Below are 18,352 nucleotides of genomic sequence, written 5' to 3' on the forward strand. Positions count from 1 at the left end.
ATCAGTTTTAGGTTCTTTTACTTACATATCAGAACATACATAATGTTTCACTTTAGTATTTTAATTGCATATTACTTTCTCCCAATTCTAATTCTGAGAGAAATGTTGTATTTTCACTAAATCTTTATATTTCATAGCTTTAGTTACTAGTACAGTACTTAGCACATTTATTTATAACATCTGCTGCTGCGTGCTCAGTGTTTAATCATGTTAAAAATACTCATATACAGTAACGGATAAAACACTGCCAGAGTCCGGACACTGCACCTCATTTCTGCTGTTTAAACCGGATTTGTTCTGAGTTTCTTCCTTAAAGTGTCGGAGTGACCGAGCAGACTCGCGGTTCAGTGTGTGAGGTGGACCGGTACACATGCGTTAATTACTGTATTTGAACATGTTAGGGTCATTATTACAGTAACTTGTGTTAGCTGTTTACTCACCAGGATTTGTAAGGAATGTTCCAGAATGTTCCAGGTGCTTCATGTCCATTCTCACATCCTCACAGCCTTCTGGTCTCTGATGTTACACCAGACTTCCCATGAGCAGTGTTGCCAACTATTTTCAACGGACAGTAGCTAAAGTCTGCTCGAAAAGTCGCCAAATGTCACTAGATGATGTCATGCGTATATTTGCATATTGATGACGTAATTACGTCGTATTTGCATTTTGCGTGTTTCCCCTAATCCTTCCTCATGTGTCCAATATAATTATGTACTTAAGCTTTGTAACAGTGAGTAATATAAGTGCATCGGAAGAAAAAAAAAAAAAAAAAAGAAAATGGTCAAATTAAATAGTTTTATTTCAATCAAAGGAGAAGATTCAAGATTCAAGATTCAAGATTCAAATAACTTTATTAATCCCAGAGGGAAATTGCTTATGCTCGGTTACAGGTGCTCACAGTTGTTAACTAAGAAAGAATAAAGGTAATAAATAATAATAATAATAATCTTTAAAAAAAAAAAAAAAAAAAACTCTTAAAACAGTAAGTACCATAAGAATATGACTCAGGGCCACTTGTAAGTATTGCACAGTAATCTAGTATTGTTTATGTAATATTGTATTATTGTGTGAGATCTTGTATTACAGGTAAGTGATAGGTCCGTTGCAACACCGTTTGCACATGTGCAGCTCATTTACATCCATGTTAGCTGCTGTGCAGTCACGGGAATATGCTGCTCCTTTCAGCCGGAGCTAGCGCTCACTGATCAGAGCAGACACAGGGAGATGAGTAACTGTACCGGGAAAGCAAGACCTCGTGCTTACAGGACAGTATTGGCGACATTTGGAAACTTGCAAAGGTTTGTTCAAAGGTTGCTAGATTTGTCACTAGGCGCTTAAAAAAAAAAAAAAAAAGTCGTCAAGGCGGGATCACTTAACGGCGGATTCGCGCATGGGCAATTAATTTGCAGTCAAGACTCGTAGCAGTGGCGGCTGGTGAAAAATTTTCCTGGTGGGGCTGATGTGACAAAATATTTCTTTGCTTAGTTCAATATAAGAATTAAAATCAACAGTCAGACGATGATTACAATTAACAGTAATGATTTAATCTCCTCCTCAAAAACACCAGTTTTACAGATAAAGTAAATGAACAAATTTCCATTGTATAATACGCCATGTATGCTTAAGAGAGTATCAAATACAATAATCAACATCAAAGGGTATGATCAGCTGGATCACCTTTCAAGCAAAGTTGCATCTCGAAGTGGTTCACACAAAGAAAAACAGTTTTAAAAATGCAATTTAACACAACAGTCTAAAACGGGTATATTAATAAGGATCTCACCGAATTTGGTGGAAACTGCTCTTCGCTCGTTAAGTTCGCCCTCATTACTCTGATTGACCGCGCCTCTCTCTGATTGGCCGCGCCTCAAAAGAAAAAAAAAAACTTAAATCTCGCGGTATTTTCTGCTGCTTGGGGCAGAATTTTCAGCGCCCCAAGACCATAAAATTCTGAGAACCCGATTGGCCGCATATTTATTAATTTACCCTAGCAACAGCTACATGACTGGCTATTTGGCTGCACTCAGGGGCGCTTTTCCTCAGCGCCCCATGACAGAAACGATACAAGTCTGTCTGTGGAAATTCACTGGTGAATGAATGTCACTAGGTGGGAAATGTTGTATATGTTATTCATATCGCATGTAGGCACATACTGGTGGGTAAACCGAATTTAAAAACTTAATTTGTAAAAATATATTTTACATTTTTAGCCCCTCTTATCAGGGAGGGCGGTGCCCCAGCGCCCCCTATGGGCTGGCCGCCACTGACTCGTAGGAGTGAGCATCTCCTGCTGTAACTGCAGCTGGGGGGGGGGGGGGACGACTCCTGCTAGAGGACAGGCCTGTTTGTGAGTGCTTTGGGACGGGGGAGGGGCCAGCGGCGGCAGCTGCTGTGGCAAGTTAAGAAGAGTCAGTACAGACACATCAGAGTCTCCAAAAGTCTCCAGTAACACAAGAAAAAGTCGCCAGATTTGTCGCTAGTCGCTTTTTAAAAAAATTGTCGCTAGAGGGATTTGAAAAGTCGCTAAATATAGCGACAAAGTCGCTAAGTTGGCAACACTGCCCATGAGCACTTGCACAGGGCAATTTACTCAATTATTTAAGTTTTTGTTGTTAAACATAAATAATATTGAGTTGGAATCATTTATAATTGTAATTCTTGAAACTAATCAGTACAATTACTCCATTACCAGATATTTTGATTGAAATGTATCAAAAAATATTAAGTGTATGTTAAAAATATAATTAAGTTAGTCAAATGCTGATTTTTACTAGTGAAGTAAACTTAAATTATAGTGTAAATTTAAGACAAAATGAATAATTGGTTTTTTAGGCATTTATTTTGATTTGTCTAACTCAAACAATCATGTATGTGACTTTTAGAGATTTTATTAAGGTAACATAACTTTTTTATAACTGTGAAATTTACAAGGCCACAGAATAATTTTTTAGAGTGTAATGGGTCGGCTTGGCTCAGGTGCGTGCTCCTGTCACCTGACCGAGGTGCGCCATGGGAAACGAAGTCCAAACCATTAAAACAAAAACATAATCAGTAGGCGTTTGGCACCCTCTAGGGGTTAACTCTTAAAAAATGCTCCTCCAGAGCATTACCGGATGTCCGGGGCTCCCACCCCAATGTACAGTGCTTGATCTGCCCACTCCGAGGCTGTAGATATTGTTCTCTGGGCTGGGCTGCAGGACCCGCAGGACAGGATTCCCCAGGCCTAATGATGGCCGAACTGACTCTGGGTCGATGTCCCTGTCGCAGGGTGACGTGGCTGACATTGTGGCATGCAGCCCAGCTGGCTGCTGAGCTGCTGACGTGCTGAGAGGCTGCGGAGCTGAAGCAACGTCTGTGGTGAAGCAACGCTCTCAGAGCTCAGCGGCTGCAGAGCGGAAGCGGCGCTGGCTGACCTTAGAGGCTGCGGAGCTAAGGTGATGTCCTCAAAGCCGGGAGGCGGAGGAAGGACAATGCTCTCCAGGCTGCTCCCTGACTTCCCACCTTCGCTTTCAAGTGTCGGGGGAGGAAGTGCGTTGTCCTTGAAGCCGGGAGGCGGAGAAAGGACGCTGTTCTCCAAGCTGCTCCTTGACTCCCAACTTTCGCTCTCAAGCAGCGATGGAGGAGGTGGAGAAAACGCATCGTCTTTGCCGTTCAGCAGCGTTGCGTAATCTTCCATGTCGAGCAGAGGCGGCGGAGGTGGAGGAAACGCGTTGTCATCGCCGTTGAGAATAGGCGGAGGCAGAGAAAGAGAATGATGATCAGGACCTGCTGTGTTGCTCCCGTGAAGCTTTGAGCCTATCTCACGGCTCTCGCGAAGCTGTCCGAGCAGGTTTCGGAGCTGTCTAGCCTGCTCCCGCAGGTCTTGAATTCGCTCCTCATTGATCTTTGCCCAGAACTCGTACAGTTCTCGGGTCCCTTAGCTGCATCACATCTGAATGGTGTCCGCCGGAGGGCGAGCCTGCAACCTTCCCAGCTCTGCCGCGCCTCTCTCTCTCTCTGCTACTCGCTGTTGTCCAGCAAGTCCGCCGGCTCGGGCGAAATGGTGTGTTCATCACCTTTGAGCAGTGTCCGCCGGCTGGCGAGCCTGCAGTCTTCCCAGCTCTGCCACACCTCTCTCTCTCTTTGCTCCTCGCTGTCGTTCAGCAGTTCCGCCAGCTCAGGTGAGATGGTAATAGCTCCCCCCCAAATAACGTCCAGGGGAGAGACCTCTGCTATGCCACTTATACGGTTTAGCTTTCTGTCATAATGCCAGCGTAAGTGTTTGCATGGCATGACTGCAGAGGCAAGATGTCTTTATTAAAGTAAAACACAAAACAAAAAGCTTCTTTCTTAGAGCACTTTGTACTATAATTATAACAAAAGCTAGACACCTTCTAAACTTAAGTCAGGCTATTTATACTAATGACCCTAATAGCCTCGGCTCAGGTGCATGCACCAAATAATTTCATAACAGCGGGACCCGCGGGTTGGAAAAATACCCGACCCGCGCATTACTACTGCTTACACTAAATATACACTCTACATTGTGTGACTGTAACCATATGTAACTGCGACCTTCGCTTCCTTCTCTTTCTCTTTCTCTCTCTTTGTCAAACTTTATACAAACTGCCATGAATTCTTTTGATTTAGTAAAGCTGCTTCGCGACAATGACAATTGTTAAAAGCACTATACAAATAAAATTGAATAGAATACAGAGGGCGGTACGGAGGTGTTGGAAAAGACGTGACAGTCTAGAGAAAACATGACCGCGTGTAGAGAAATCTGACAGCTTGGTAAAAAAAACAACAAAACAAAACAACAAAAAAGAGAAGTAACAGGGGTTTGTTACAGTACCCCGCCCCCACCCTTTTATGAACACCTCTGGGCGTTTGGACAGAGCGCCTCAGGGAAAAGTTTGTAAAAGTCTGTAATCAATTAGGGGTCCAAAAAGAATTTAGCAGGAACCCAGCTTCTCTCCTCATGTTCATAACCCTCCCAATCTACCAGATACTGAATGCCTCTCGTTGGCGACGGGCCTTGAAAAGTTGGGTTGATGCGACACATGGTGGAAGGTAAAGGGATTGATGGCCTGAGGATAGACTTGGGGTGGCTCCAATGAGTTTGCAGAAAGTTTTCCAAAATTTTGCTGTGAATTGTGGACCTCGATCTGAGACAATGTCCGTGGGGAGACCATAGAGGTGAAAAACATAAGGAATAAATAACTCAGCCGTCTCTTTGTTGGAAGGGAGTCCAGGGAGCGGCACGAAGTGGGCAGCTTTGGAAAAGTGGTCGCCAATAGTTAGGATGCAAATGTTGTTATTGAAGTTGGGTAATCCAGTGACAAAGTCGATGGCAATGTGTGACCAAGGGCGGTGAAGGACTGGGAGTGGTCTAAGGAGACCTCCTGGGGGCTTATTGCTGCTTTTGTTTCTGGTACAGAAGTCACACGCTGCCACATACTTGATGACATCCTCCTTTAATGTGGGCCACCAGAAACGTTGTTGAATCATAAACTAGATACGTTTGCCCCGAGGGTGGCAAGCAAGCTTAGAGCTGTGTCCCCATTCCAGGACCTGAGTGCGCATGGTTGCGGGGACAAAGAGATGACCTTGGGGAACATTACTTGGGGTAGGACCCTGGGCATGGGCTTGTTTTACCTGCTTTTCAATGTGTAGTAATGTGGCTGCCACTAAACAGCGAGGGTGGAGAATGGTCTCTTGGGACGAGGAAACTTGGTCCGAAGAAAACTGCCTGGACAGAGCATCTGGCTTTGAGGTCTTGCCTCCAGGGTGGTAAGATAGGGTCAAGTTAGCTCAGTGGTAGCTCAGTGGTTAAGGCATTGGACTAGGGTTCGGAAGATCCGAGGTTCAAATCCCACAACCACCAAGTTGCCACTGTTGGGCCCTTGAGCAAGGCCCTTAATCCTCAACTGCTCAGATGTATAATGAGATAAAAATGTAAGTCGTTCTAGATAAGAGCGTCTGCCAAATGCCTAAATGTAATGTAAATGTAAATTAAACCTGGAGAAAAAGCTTAGCTGTTCTCAAATACTCTAGGTCTTTATGATCCATCCAGAAAAGAAAGGGGTGTTCTGTTCCCTCTAGCCAATGTCTCCACTCTTCTAAGGCTAATTTCACCGCTAGCAACTCTCGGTCCCCAAAGTCCGAGAAAGAAAAAAAAGAACAGGGGTGCAGCTTGTTATCCTTGGGAGTTCTCTGAGACAGTACTGTGTTCACAAGTTGGACCTTTGGAGCGCCTACAACTTGGTGCGCACCAGAGAGGGTGATGAGTGGAAGACAGCTTTCATTACCCCTACAGGACACTATGAGAGTCTTGTCATTCTGTTTGGACTTTGTAATGCCCCTGCCCCTTTTCAACACTTCATTAACAATGTCCTCTGGGACATGCTAGGCCGGTCTCATTTACTCCCATACCCATACTTGAAGAACACATCCAGCACGTCAGGGTCCTAAAGAGATTACTTGCCCATCAGCTGTACTGTAAGTTGGAGAAGTGCACTTTTCACGAGCGCTCCACCATGTTCCTGGGTTTTGTCATCTCACCCCAGGGTGTGGCCATGGACCCCCAGAAGCTAGAGGTTGTGCGTCATTGGCCCCTACCCAAAACCCTTAAGCAACTTTAACGGTTTCTCGGGTTTGCGAATTTCTATCATTGTTTATCTGGGACAACAGTACAGATGCCGTGCCCCTAACTGCCCTGACTCGTCCATTATTTCTCCCTTTCCACCTCAACTCCACAGCTATCTCCGTTTTCAAGAGACACTGCCACCGTTTTACGACTGCTCCAATCCTTCTTTATCCTGACGCCAGTAAATCATTTGTTGTGGAGGTGGACACTCCAGATGTGGGCGCTGGAGCTGTTCTCTTCCAATGAGGTCCAGATAAGAAACTACACCCATGTAGTTTCTTCTCCAAAAAATTCAATACCACTTAGCAGCAATACGGGGTAGGGGACCGCGAGCTGCTGGCCATAAAGTGGGCTTTGGAGGAATGGCACCTGGTGGCCCTCGCTGTCCGTCTGCATGGGTTCCCAAAGGACATCATCTCGGACAGAGGGCCCCAGTTCACTGCCAAGTTCTGGAAAGTTTTCTGCCGTCTGATCGATTCCACCTGCAGCCTATCTTCTGGATACCACCTCCAGACTAACGGTCAGACGGAGCAGGCAAACCAACAACTGGAGCGCTATCGGAGATGTTTTATAGCCAATCGTCAGCGCTCCTGGGCTAGCTACCTTATCTGGGCAGAACTTTCACATAACCTCCATGTCTCATCTGCCACGAAGCTCAGCCCATTTGAGGTATGCTACGGATTCCAACCTTTGATGTTCATCCATCAGGAACCAGAGGTTGATGTGCCGTCAGCCCAGCAGTTGGTCCGGAGGTGTCGGCGGTTGTGGACTCAAGCTAATCGGGCCATCCAACAGGCCAACGCCCGCTACACCACCCAACATCGCCGTTGACACCCTCCGGGATGATTGTTCCACGTAGGTGACAAGGTATGGCTCTCAACTAAAAATCTTCACCTTTACACCGAGTCAAGAAAACTTTCACCCAGATTCATCGGCCCATATCGCATCACCCACCGGACAGGTCGTGAGCTTAGCAAGAGATTCAGAGACCGATGTCAGAGTCTAAGTGACTGACTGAAAATCACGCTGGTGTGAGCCCTCGAGGGTGCCCTGATTCTCCAGTGGGGCCTTCAGACAGCCAAGGTCCGCTGAGTCCATTGTCTGGCCGAATTATTGGGGCTAAGCTAGGTCAGGCAGGCTGTTAGGACCCAAAAGCAGACACCACTATGGAATGACACTCTTAAAAATCTTTAATAATGAAAGTGTAGGAGATAGGGTGGGTAGTGCTTGGTGTTACTTTATCACGGATACAACTGTATAGTAAATACGGGACTGTAATGGAGGATAGAGGTGCAGCTCTGAAGTAAAGCTCTGATGTTTTAATGAAGCGAGATTCGACAGTTAGCCTTGACGTGGATGATGGCTGCTGGGTGCTGTTATGCAGTGGAAAAAACAGAGGTGGTTGCAGATCCGCACGGGTCAGAGATAAAGAAGAGCAGAGTCATTTCATTTGTTGGCGTCTCGAAGGGTGTGGAATCCGGAAGTGATAAACAATAGCGTAGTTGAGGGGCGAAGCGTGACTCGGTGTCCATGAGAGCAATCAAAGCCAGATCAAACAAATTCGAAACGGTAGACAATAGCAAAGTCGAGGGGCAACTCGACAGTTAAAATACACATGAATACTAGAAAAATAACCACGGGAAAACTGGGCTGTGGATTATGCAATAATTCGACAGCAAGGAAGAGCGCTGCGCTGCCTTAAATGCCGGGAGAAATTATTTGTGAATGAGGAACCGGTGTGTGTAGGAGGGACGGTACGGGGACGTGGGAAAAGACGTGACAGTCTAGAGAAAACATGACCGCGTGTAAAGAAATCTGACAGCGTGGGGAAAAAAACAACAAAACAAAACAACAAAAAACAGAAGTAACAGGGGTTCGTGACAGATTTTTGTACTGATGTAAATCTGAATTTATTATTTTTTTTTTTCCATGAAAAGATTAAAATTCAACATAAAGCCTAAATTGTCAATAATTAATTTATGTATTTATTTATTCATTTTTACAATTTTTTCTTTTAATAATCATTGTCATTAACAAAATGTATACTAATGTCTTCTTTATTATTTATAATGCACAATGCACATACAGTACATCAATAACACAAAAAGACAGAAGACTTGTTTGACAAGACAAGATTTGTCCACTAAATAAACCCTAGAGAAGTGAAAATACACAACATGTTTGCAGTGTGTGAAAATCACAGACTGGTTTATATTAATTAGGTAATGAATCAGTTAATATTAAAATCATGTTCCAGCACCTGATTACAATTAATTTCAAAATTCCTGTTAAACAAAGCAGCTCTCTGTAATGACTTCAGCTCGTCTTCACCAGGGCAATTTCTGCCCCTTGTAGTCCAAAAACTGCCCATGATCCTTTTCTCTCAGCGCAGAGATAACAGCTAACAGAGATGAGATGCTCTCCTCCGGAGTCAACGTCGCCTGCAGGAGATCGCATCCAAATTGGAATTACTGTATATTACATTCATTATTTACAGCACATCACAGAGACTGAACAATGAATATAAAAGATATTTATAGCCCAGCAGTAATGGACTAATGCTGATTGATTTTCTGTAAGGAGTCTCCAGTGTCTCTCAGCTGTGTAACAGTCAGAGGTAAGTGAAAATCTCAATTTGTTAAGTTTAACTTCATGAGAATTTACCTCCTCTCCTCCCATATCAGTCTGCACCCAGCCGGGGTGAACCACCGTGCACAGGATCCCGTCGTCCTGCAGATCGAGCGCTAAACACCGCGTCAACATGTTCAGTCCTGCCTGAGAGAGAGAGAGAGAGAGAGAGAGAGATAGTTTCACAACAAATGGACTTAAACTACCTCACCTGGTCAAAGAACAAAAGGAACAGTTCTAAGTCTAATTATTAGCCTGCATCATGCGAGCTCTCCAATACATTATTAAACCTTGGAAGGATCGAGCCATGCCCTCAACATCACCAAAGAAACTTAAACACCTGGTAAAGTTGCATTGTATAAAAATAAATCAATAAAAACCTTCAGTATAAACCAAAGCTACACACATTGTGATGAGGACTCTCAGGATTGGGACTAAACAGCTACTTTTTGTGTCCAGGTCAGTGTAGTAGTGTGTAAGAGTGAACGTGTAAACCCACTGTGTAACCGCTCACTGCTCGTTTCTCACCTTTGACACTCGATAAGAGTAAATTTTAAAGAACGCAAATTCTCCGTCTTTGCAGTGGAGCTCCAAGGAGCCGCCGATAGAGGACACATTGATCACTGCAGCTCGGTTCACACTCATCACACCGGCATTACACACTGCTGCTGCTGTCCGTAATAATGGCAGGAACGCCTGAAACACACACACACACACAGCTGACAGGTAATCACACATAAAGAGTGGAGGTGAGATTCGACCCCCAAACTCTGCAGGTGTGAGATGGTGATGGTCCAAAATATAAAGTGGCCTGTTATGGTCATGCTTTGTTCACAGTCATCGTTATGAAAGGCCAGGCACTGCAAATTAGAAGAGACTGAGTATTTAGAAGGCTTTGAAATTTGCATCACCTGGCCTGTCTTAACCATGACTGTGAACATTTAAATACAATTTTTAAATCATTACAACCACAAATGAAAATGTATTGTATGGGGATTTTATGTGATAGACCAACAAAGTAAAAATCTGAAAAGTGTGGTGTGCATTTGTATTCTGTGATACCCCTATCTAAACTCCAATGAAACCAATAGCATTCAGAAGTCGCCTAATTAATAAATAGAGAGAAAAATAACACTGGACATGGTGGTGGTAGCATCATAATGTGTGGATGCTTTGCTTCAGCAGGTACAGGGAAGCTGGTCAGAGTTAATGGGAAGATGGATGGAGCTAGAGCTGATGAAATCAAGATGGCGCCGGTGAGGTCGGCTGCCGTCACGACTGCTCCGACCTATTTTACCTTGTTTTCGTCCTTTAAGTTATCTTTCAGTACCTTTAAACCAGCTAATTCATCACCATTGAGTGCATTAGGTATGATAGAGACACTCTTGTTTCTATTGGTATACAATGTACTCACAATTCGACGTTTTTAACTCCGGATCCGAGCTGGCCGAGTGAGATCCTGAGGGAGAACAAAAGACGTGACACGAAGCGGCGGCCTCGAGGGAAACGAGCTGGTGTCAGGAACAGGCTGAGAGCCCGTGCACACCGCACACCTCTGCCTAGCATCCTGCTCGCCAACGTCCAGTCACTGGAGAACAAGCTCGATGACTTCAGGGCCAGGATAAAGTTCAAGAGAGACATAGGAGTCAAGGGGAGGCGGCGTGTGTTTAATGGTGAACAGTAGCTGGTGCAACAGCGCGAGCATTGTTCCACTTACATGCTCCTGCACACCAAATCTGGAACTACTGTCCATCATGTGTCGTCCTTTTTATCTACCTCGGGAGTTTACATCGGTCATAATCAGCACCGTTTATATTCCACCACAAGCGGACACGTACACTGCCTTATGCGAGCTGCATGAGGCACTCACACAGCACCAAACACAACACCGGGACGCTGTTGCCAGTGCCAACCTCAAACGCGCAGTGCCGAACTTTTATCAACATATCACCTGCCCCCCCAGGGTTGAAAGGACACTGGACCACTGCTATACAACGGTCAAGGACGGCTACAAGGCACAATCTCGCCCTCCGTTTGGTAAATCCGACCACGGCGCCTCATGCCAAAATACAAACAAAGGCTGAAACAGGAAGTTCCGGTTCAGAGGGAGGTCGCGCGCTGGACGGACCAATCGGTGGCCGCGTTACAGGACGCACTCGATGACGCAGACTCGGACATCTCCGATGATGACGTCAGCGTGTTTACGGAAGCGGTTGTGGGATTCATCGGGAAACTAGCGGACGATACCGTAAAAAAAAAAGACTATTAAAACGTTTCCCAACCAGAAGCCGTGGGTGGACAAAAACAATCCGCGGCGCTCTGAGATCTCGCACCGCTGCTTACAACACAGGACTTGCGTTGGGGGACATGAAACCATACAAGGCTAGAGGCGAAGCAGCGCTACAGGAGGAAACTAAAGTTACAACTCCAACAGAGTGACTCTAGGAGCCTGTGGCAGGGACTGAGGACAATAACGGACTATAAAAGACCAACAACCGGTAGGACGAACGCGGACGCGACTCTGGCAGACAAGCTGAACACTGTCTGTGCTCGCTTTGAGGCTGCAGGTAAAGACGCTAGCGATGCTAATGCCAGCGGCACTAACGGCTGCAGACAGGAAGACACTGCCAGCACCGGAAACGCGTTCATCATTTCCGAGCACGACATGAAGAGATCCTTCAAGAGAGTGAACACCAGGAAAGCAGCAGGACCAGACGGCATCTCAGGCCGTATCCTTAGTGCCTGCGCAGACCAGCTAGCACCTGTGTTCACTAAAATATTCAACATCTCTTTATCTCAGTCGGTGATCACCACATGCTTTAAAGAGTCCATCATTGTTCCTGTCCCGAAGAAACCTCATCCTGCTTCCCTCAATGATTATCGCCCTGTAGACCTCACTTCGGTAGTGATGAAGTACTTTGAACGCCTGGTCAGAGACTTCATCATTTCTTCACTACCAATCTCACATCTCCTACACACATCTCTCACTTACCTGGACACTCGGAGGGGGAATTATGTGAAAATGCTTTTCATTGACTACAGCTCTGCATTTAATACCATAATTCCATCCACACCAACCACCAAGCTGGAGCACCTGGGACTCAGCTCATCTATGTGTCAGTGGATCTCCAACTTCCTAACTGGCAGACCACAGGCAGTAAGGATGGGCGGTCATGTCTCAGCCTCCCTTACTCTCAGCACTGGAGCCCCCCAGGGCTGTGTTCTGAGCCCCCTGTTGTGTTCTTTGTACACATATGACTGCGTCGCCACTACCAACTCCACCGCCGTCATTAAGTTTGCTGACGACACTGTTGTGGTGGGCCTGATCACGAACAACTATGAGTCGGCCTACTTAGAGAAGATTGGGAATCTGGAGAACAGGTGCCAGAGGAACAATCTCCTCCTGAACGTCAGCAGGACAAAGGAGCTGATTGTGGACTTTTGTACAAAGCAGGAGAGGAACTACCAGACCCCAGTCATTAACAGCAGCCCAGTGGAGAGAGTGGACAGCTTTCGACACCGTGGTGAAAAAGGCCCGGCAGCTTCTTTACCACCTCAGACGCTTGAGAGACTTTAGACTGCCCCCCAAAGTGCTCAGGAATTCCTGCACCATAGAGAGCGTCCTGACGGGAAACATCACAACCTGGTTCGGGAACAGCACCTTGCAGGACAGACGAGGTCTACAGAGGGTGGTGCGATCAGCTGAACGCATCATCCGCACTGAGCTCCCTGACCTGCACTCGATCTACAGCAAGTGGTGCTGGACTAAGGCCAGGAAGATGGTGAAGGACCTCAGCCATCCCAACAATGGACTGTTCTCTCTGTTGCGGTCTGGGAAGCAATTCCGCTCCTTCCCGCAGGCCATAAGGTCTCTCAATCACAACACAATACAGGACTAATATCATCTCTTTTACATCCAACACTGACTGGGCATTCATGGCCACTATGGACACATTCATGCACACTTTTTGCACTATATACTTATACTTTCATTTATGGTCCACTGCACAAATCACTTTAATAATAAGACACTCTAAGAAGTCACTTTATGCATATTTGCACACCTCAGTCATTTCTTCATTTCTGTGTACGTGACAAATAAAATTAGAATTTGTAAAGACAGGACAACCTTAGAAAAACACCTGCAAACGACTTGAGAATGGGGCGGAGGTTCCCCTTCTAGCAGGACAACAACCCTAAATGTACAGCTAGAGGTAAAACAAAATGGTTTAGATCAAAGAACATTCATGTATTAGAGCGGCCCAGTAAAAGTCCAGACCTGAATCCAATTGATGCAGATTAGCTTCATCATATCATATGTACCTTGGTGATGAACAGAGGCGAGACAGTGTTGGTCTGGAACGTGTTCATCATGCTGTCACGTGTCTCTGAGTTCAGGTCCGTATCTAACGCGATCGCTGCGTTGTTGATCAGGCAGTTTAACCCCGCAGGACCCACGATGCTCGACACCTTCTGAACCGCAGCTTCAATACTCGCGTCATTCACCACGTCTGAAACATCACGAGGATTAATCACAGACAAATGTTAACAGTCACAGCACACACATGATCTCTAAGTGTCTGAGTCTTAAAGCTGCTTAGATTCGAGTCTGGATTCGTTTTCTGGGTGTAAATCTTTATCCCAGGCATATTCTAGTAAAATTTCCAAAGGTCCAGCTACATAAAGATATCGTCATCTCAGAGTTACAGCCTTGACCTGACCTGAAGCATGATGCACCAGTGTGTTTCTTAAATGTTCATTTATATGTTTGTCTGCACACACCGGCTCGTCCATCCTTATGCCAGACAAACTCTCCTTGACATACGAGCCTCAGTCACAGATTTCTGCAGCTTGAACTTTGAAAACAAACAAAAAAACTTTTTCAAGCTAAAACAAGAATAAATCAGATTATTCTCAGGTCTTTCTAAAAGCCCTTCAATTATCAATTATCAACTTTTTTTTTTTTCTCTACAGTTGCAAGTCTGGGCACCTCTGATCACAATTTCTGTAAGTGTGATCAGTTAAACTCTGAACTTTAAAGCAAACCCTGGACTCCATGTCCCAGTATGGAATGCAGTTAGACAGTCCTGACTTTGTGTTCCTGACACGCCCTTAACTTGATCAATTAGGCAAGTGGAAGATGAAATGATCTTAAAAAGCCGTAACATTACAGATAAACTTTACCTTTATATTTTAAACAAAATTATTTCTTTTATTTCCATCTTTTACCTTATGAATAACAGAAAAGGAAAAGTGCCCGCGGCAAAAGTTTGGCCACCCTGCCTAGTAAGTACCTACTGTAGTAGCGCCGCCTTTGGCAAATATCAATTCTTGTAAACGCTTTTTAGAGCCAGCCAACAGTCTTTCAGTGCTTGTTTGTGGGATTGTCGCACTGCTCTTTTGAGGTCTATCACAGTTTTTTAATGATTTTTATTCAGGAGACTGTGAGGGCCATGGCAAAACCTTCAGCTTAGACCCCTTGAGGTGGTCCATCGAGGATTTTAAGTTGCGTTTAGGTTCGTTATCCATTTGCACAAGACATCCTCTTTTCAACTTCAGTTTTTTTTTTACAGATGGTGTTATGTTTACTTCCAGAATTAGTTGGAATTTAATTGAATCCTTTCTTCCCTCTACCTGTTTCACTGGCTGCAATAAAACCCCAATGCATGATGGATCCACCCCCATGCTTAACAGTTGGACTGATGTTCTTCTAATAAAAGTTCTCTACCCTTTGTCCTCCAAATATACCTTTGCAAACATGCCCTTGCTCTCTCTCTGCCAAGAGTTCTATTTTAACATCACCGGGCCACAGGAATTTTTTCCCAAAATGCATCAGTGTATTTGGGCTTGTGTAAATGTTCAGGCTTGTTGAGGACGCAGGAGAGGTTTTCCGACAAATCTTCCTGGAGTTTTTTTTTTAAGCAATCCTACGAGCAGTTCTGTCTGATATTTTTCTTGGTCTTCCAGACCTTCTCTTGACCTCCACTGTTCCTGTTACCTGCCATTTTTTAATTGCATTCGAAATTAAGGAAATCGGGACCTGAAAAAATTTGCTGTCTTCTTACAGCCTTCTCCTGTTTTGTGAGTGTCAATGATTTTCATTTTCAGAGTGCTATGGGTGCTAATTGTTGGGACACGGTTAGAGGAGTCTGTGCATTTAGAAAGCTTTGAAATTAGTTTTGCCTGGCCTTTCGCCTAACGATGACTGTGAGCAGACCAGGACTCTAACAGACTAATTAAGGTCTGATACCTTGGTCAAAGTTATCTGAGAGGTTAAATCAAGTAAACAACAAAAACAATATACTGATATTGCTTAAAACATAAGGACAACAAAAGAGTGCTTCATGTTTAACTTTATAACTTTTTGAGATCAATTCATCTTCCATGTGCTAAATTGTCCACATTACCAGAAGTTTTGACCAGGGCTGCCCAAGCTGGCAATTTTTAAGGACTTGGTGCCTTTAATACACCTTGCCTCGACTACTGTGATTCTCTTCATATGGGGGTTTGTCATTCTTTACTTTTACATCTACAACTTGTCCATAACACAGCTGAAAATATAAAAAAGACAAAAACAAAAATACCCTTGTGATTAAAAAAATCATATTGTCACTTCCAATAACCTTCATAACTTTTCGCCCTGAAGTACCTGGTCCAGTCCACTGAAATAATGCCTGGTCTATGTGTATTATTATTAATATTATTATTATTATTATTATTAGAATTATTATTATTAGTATTAGTAGTAGTAGTTTTGATTTTTTGAATTTTCTGCTCGCCATCTGCTGGCCATTTTCATGTACTGCAATTTTATTAATGCTACAAAGAAAATGCCAAAAATAAAACAAAACAAATAAAAAAGATCAGCTCAACTTTAAAAGTATCCTAATTGAAGCAAAAATGATGTATGAAAATGATTGTAATTTTTTTTTATTGACAGTCATTTACAACATAGGAGAAAAAGTAATACGATAAAAGTCAGGGAAACTAAAATGACTTTTAGTGATAAACATGTAGTGAAGATTAACACTAATATAACTTTATATAACAACATTAATTATTAATAATTTTTAAATTATTAATTAATTTATTACTAATAATTAATAATATAACATTAATATAAAAAGCCACTCGCTCACCTAAAGGCACGACATAAACCTCAGGATGAGATTTGACGATCTGCTGCAGCTCCTGTAAACACAAGTTTAAATTAATATCTCAAACAGTCCAGGTTTTAGTTTTTCACTAAACTATAATCCTGTTTCTAATCTTCTGATAATTCTTTTTAATAAAAATACATTTTTATTAAAGATAAAAAGACTTTTAAAGGCTTTATGAGCTCGGCTCAGGACACATATAATAATAATGATTATTATCAATAAAACCCTTCCCGACAGTGTGTGACTGATGGGACTTGTGTTAGTAACCCAGTGTAAAGATCTATTAAATGACTGAAGCTTCAAAGCACTTCTATTCTATTCTTCTATATTCAAACACTTTTGGTTTAAATTCCAAATTGCATGTGCCAGATTTCTCAGCTCCAGGTCCGAAAGTCTCTCTCTCTGTAGATTTTATTTATGAAGCTGTAATTTATATATATATATATATATATGAGAAAACCCCGGCTGATCCTGTAGCTTCCCTGCTAATGGCGCTGATGAAGGAACCCACAGGTATGAGAAGGAGGAGGAGGAGGAGGAGGTGTTGAATCTCACCTGAGCTGTACCTGGGCTCCGGGCGGTGGCGATGATCTTCTTCGGTCTCTCAGAGATTCCCACTAAATGTTTGACCATCTGCAGCCCCAGGCCTCTGCTCGCCCCGGTGATTAACACCGAGTTACACTCACTAAAACTCACACTCATCTCTACAGGGGAATAACACACACTACTGCTGATACACAGCCTTAAATACTCCACCACCCTGAACACACACACACACACACACTCTCTCTCTGAATGATTCAATTCCAGATTGATTCACTTTGAGAGTGGATCAGTTTAAGAATGATTTCGCTTAAGAGGAATTCACATTAAAAATGATTCACTTTAGAAATTGCTCACTTTTTATATTTTCACAAAAGTTCAGTTTGCATTAAAGTCCTGGAGTTTCTGCCCTAGACTTACTCCTAGGTTCTGGTCCTGCTGTGAGGAATAAAACCCGTCCCGAACAAACTTTGGAACATTAGAGTCTATTTGAGTCGCCTGTTTGACTCATCGAGTTGGTTCGTATCTTATCTATATTGTGTTTGTTAAAAGGGTGAGTACTATGGGGCAATAGTGTGACTGCTGCGTGTGTGTGACTAAGCATTTTCTTCTGATACGTTAAAATGATACAACGCGATTTCATATTATATTTTTATTAAAAGTGAAATAATTCCTGGCCCAAAAAGAAGAGAGTTCAGAATATAGCAAACTTTGTGCACATTGACCGGTTTTGGTCTCCATCATTAGGGGTTTAAATCTCACCCTCTGTGTCTGTGTGTGTGTGTGTGTGCATGGAGTTACTTTTTCCAGTGTCGTTATTAAACCTTTTGACCCCCGTCTGCTCTTTTGGATTTTGATCCTGTTCCTTTCTGGTGTCTCTGTATATCAGACACGCCCTGAGACTCTTTATCCATCTTTACATCACAGCTCAAGATAGTTTATAGTCTCTGTGTTTATTGCACTGTGTTATTGTTGCCTTTTGCATGTTTTATTGCTTTATTGTTATGATACTGTTGTTGTTGTTATTGTAGACGAGGTACAGGGGTCCGTTCTTCGTACGTCGCTTGAAACATCCGAGATGAACTGACACATCTAAGATGAGATCATCGTGCTAATTACGATCTGGCTAAGTCGGTTCTTCGAGCTCACCTGTTGTTGATGATTAGTAGAGCTGGACTGAGTTGTCTAGGATTATTGCGCGCTCGTGCGTTGGTTTAAAAGACGATATGCATCGACAGTAGAAACACTGATCACAACCCCTCCGATTGGTTGACAAAATGGAAAAAGAGCAGCTCAACTTTTTTTTGTAACACGTGTTATGCGCTAAAATGCCCCTCTGCCATGGAATGCCCCCCCTAAATAATCGCTATCAAATATTATATTAAAACATAAA

The 18,352-nt window shown here is 43.6% G+C and overlaps 2 protein-coding genes across 2 annotated transcripts in view; one reads left to right on the top strand and one right to left on the bottom strand.

The window, feature by feature from the left end:
- The window catches only part of gabarapl2 (GABA(A) receptor-associated protein like 2), a 238,337-nt gene that overhangs the window by 140,817 nt on the left and 79,168 nt on the right, over window positions 1-18,352 (top strand). The gene's annotated exons all lie outside the window — the stretch shown is intronic.
- On the bottom strand, window positions 8,670-17,214 carry LOC128532352 (C-factor-like). Its single transcript, XM_053506619.1, has 6 exons — window positions 16,972-17,214; window positions 16,396-16,447; window positions 13,580-13,767; window positions 9,785-9,952; window positions 9,293-9,403; window positions 8,670-9,069 (listed from the first exon to the last, which is right to left on the bottom strand). Exons 1-6 carry the CDS (start codon window positions 17,116-17,118, stop codon window positions 8,956-8,958), a joined length of 780 nt encoding a protein of 259 aa, XP_053362594.1. The 5' UTR covers window positions 17,119-17,214; the 3' UTR covers window positions 8,670-8,955.

The sequence above is a fragment of the Clarias gariepinus genome, chromosome 10 (assembly GCF_024256425.1).
Source record: "Clarias gariepinus isolate MV-2021 ecotype Netherlands chromosome 10, CGAR_prim_01v2, whole genome shotgun sequence".
Classification (NCBI taxonomy): domain Eukaryota; kingdom Metazoa; phylum Chordata; class Actinopteri; order Siluriformes; family Clariidae; genus Clarias; species Clarias gariepinus.

Coding starts and splice junctions, on each gene's coding strand:
- LOC128532352 (XM_053506619.1), bottom strand. CDS start 17,118: ATGAGTGTGAGTTTTAGTGAGTGTAACTCGGTGTTAATCACCGGGGCG. Junction 16,448..16,971: donor GGAGCCCAGGTACAGCTCAG/GTGAGATTCAAC, acceptor TTGTGTTTACAG/GAGCTGCAGCAGATCGTCAA. Junction 13,768..16,395: donor GGTTTATGTCGTGCCTTTAG/GTGAGCGAGTGG, acceptor GTGATGTTTCAG/ACGTGGTGAATGACGCGAGT.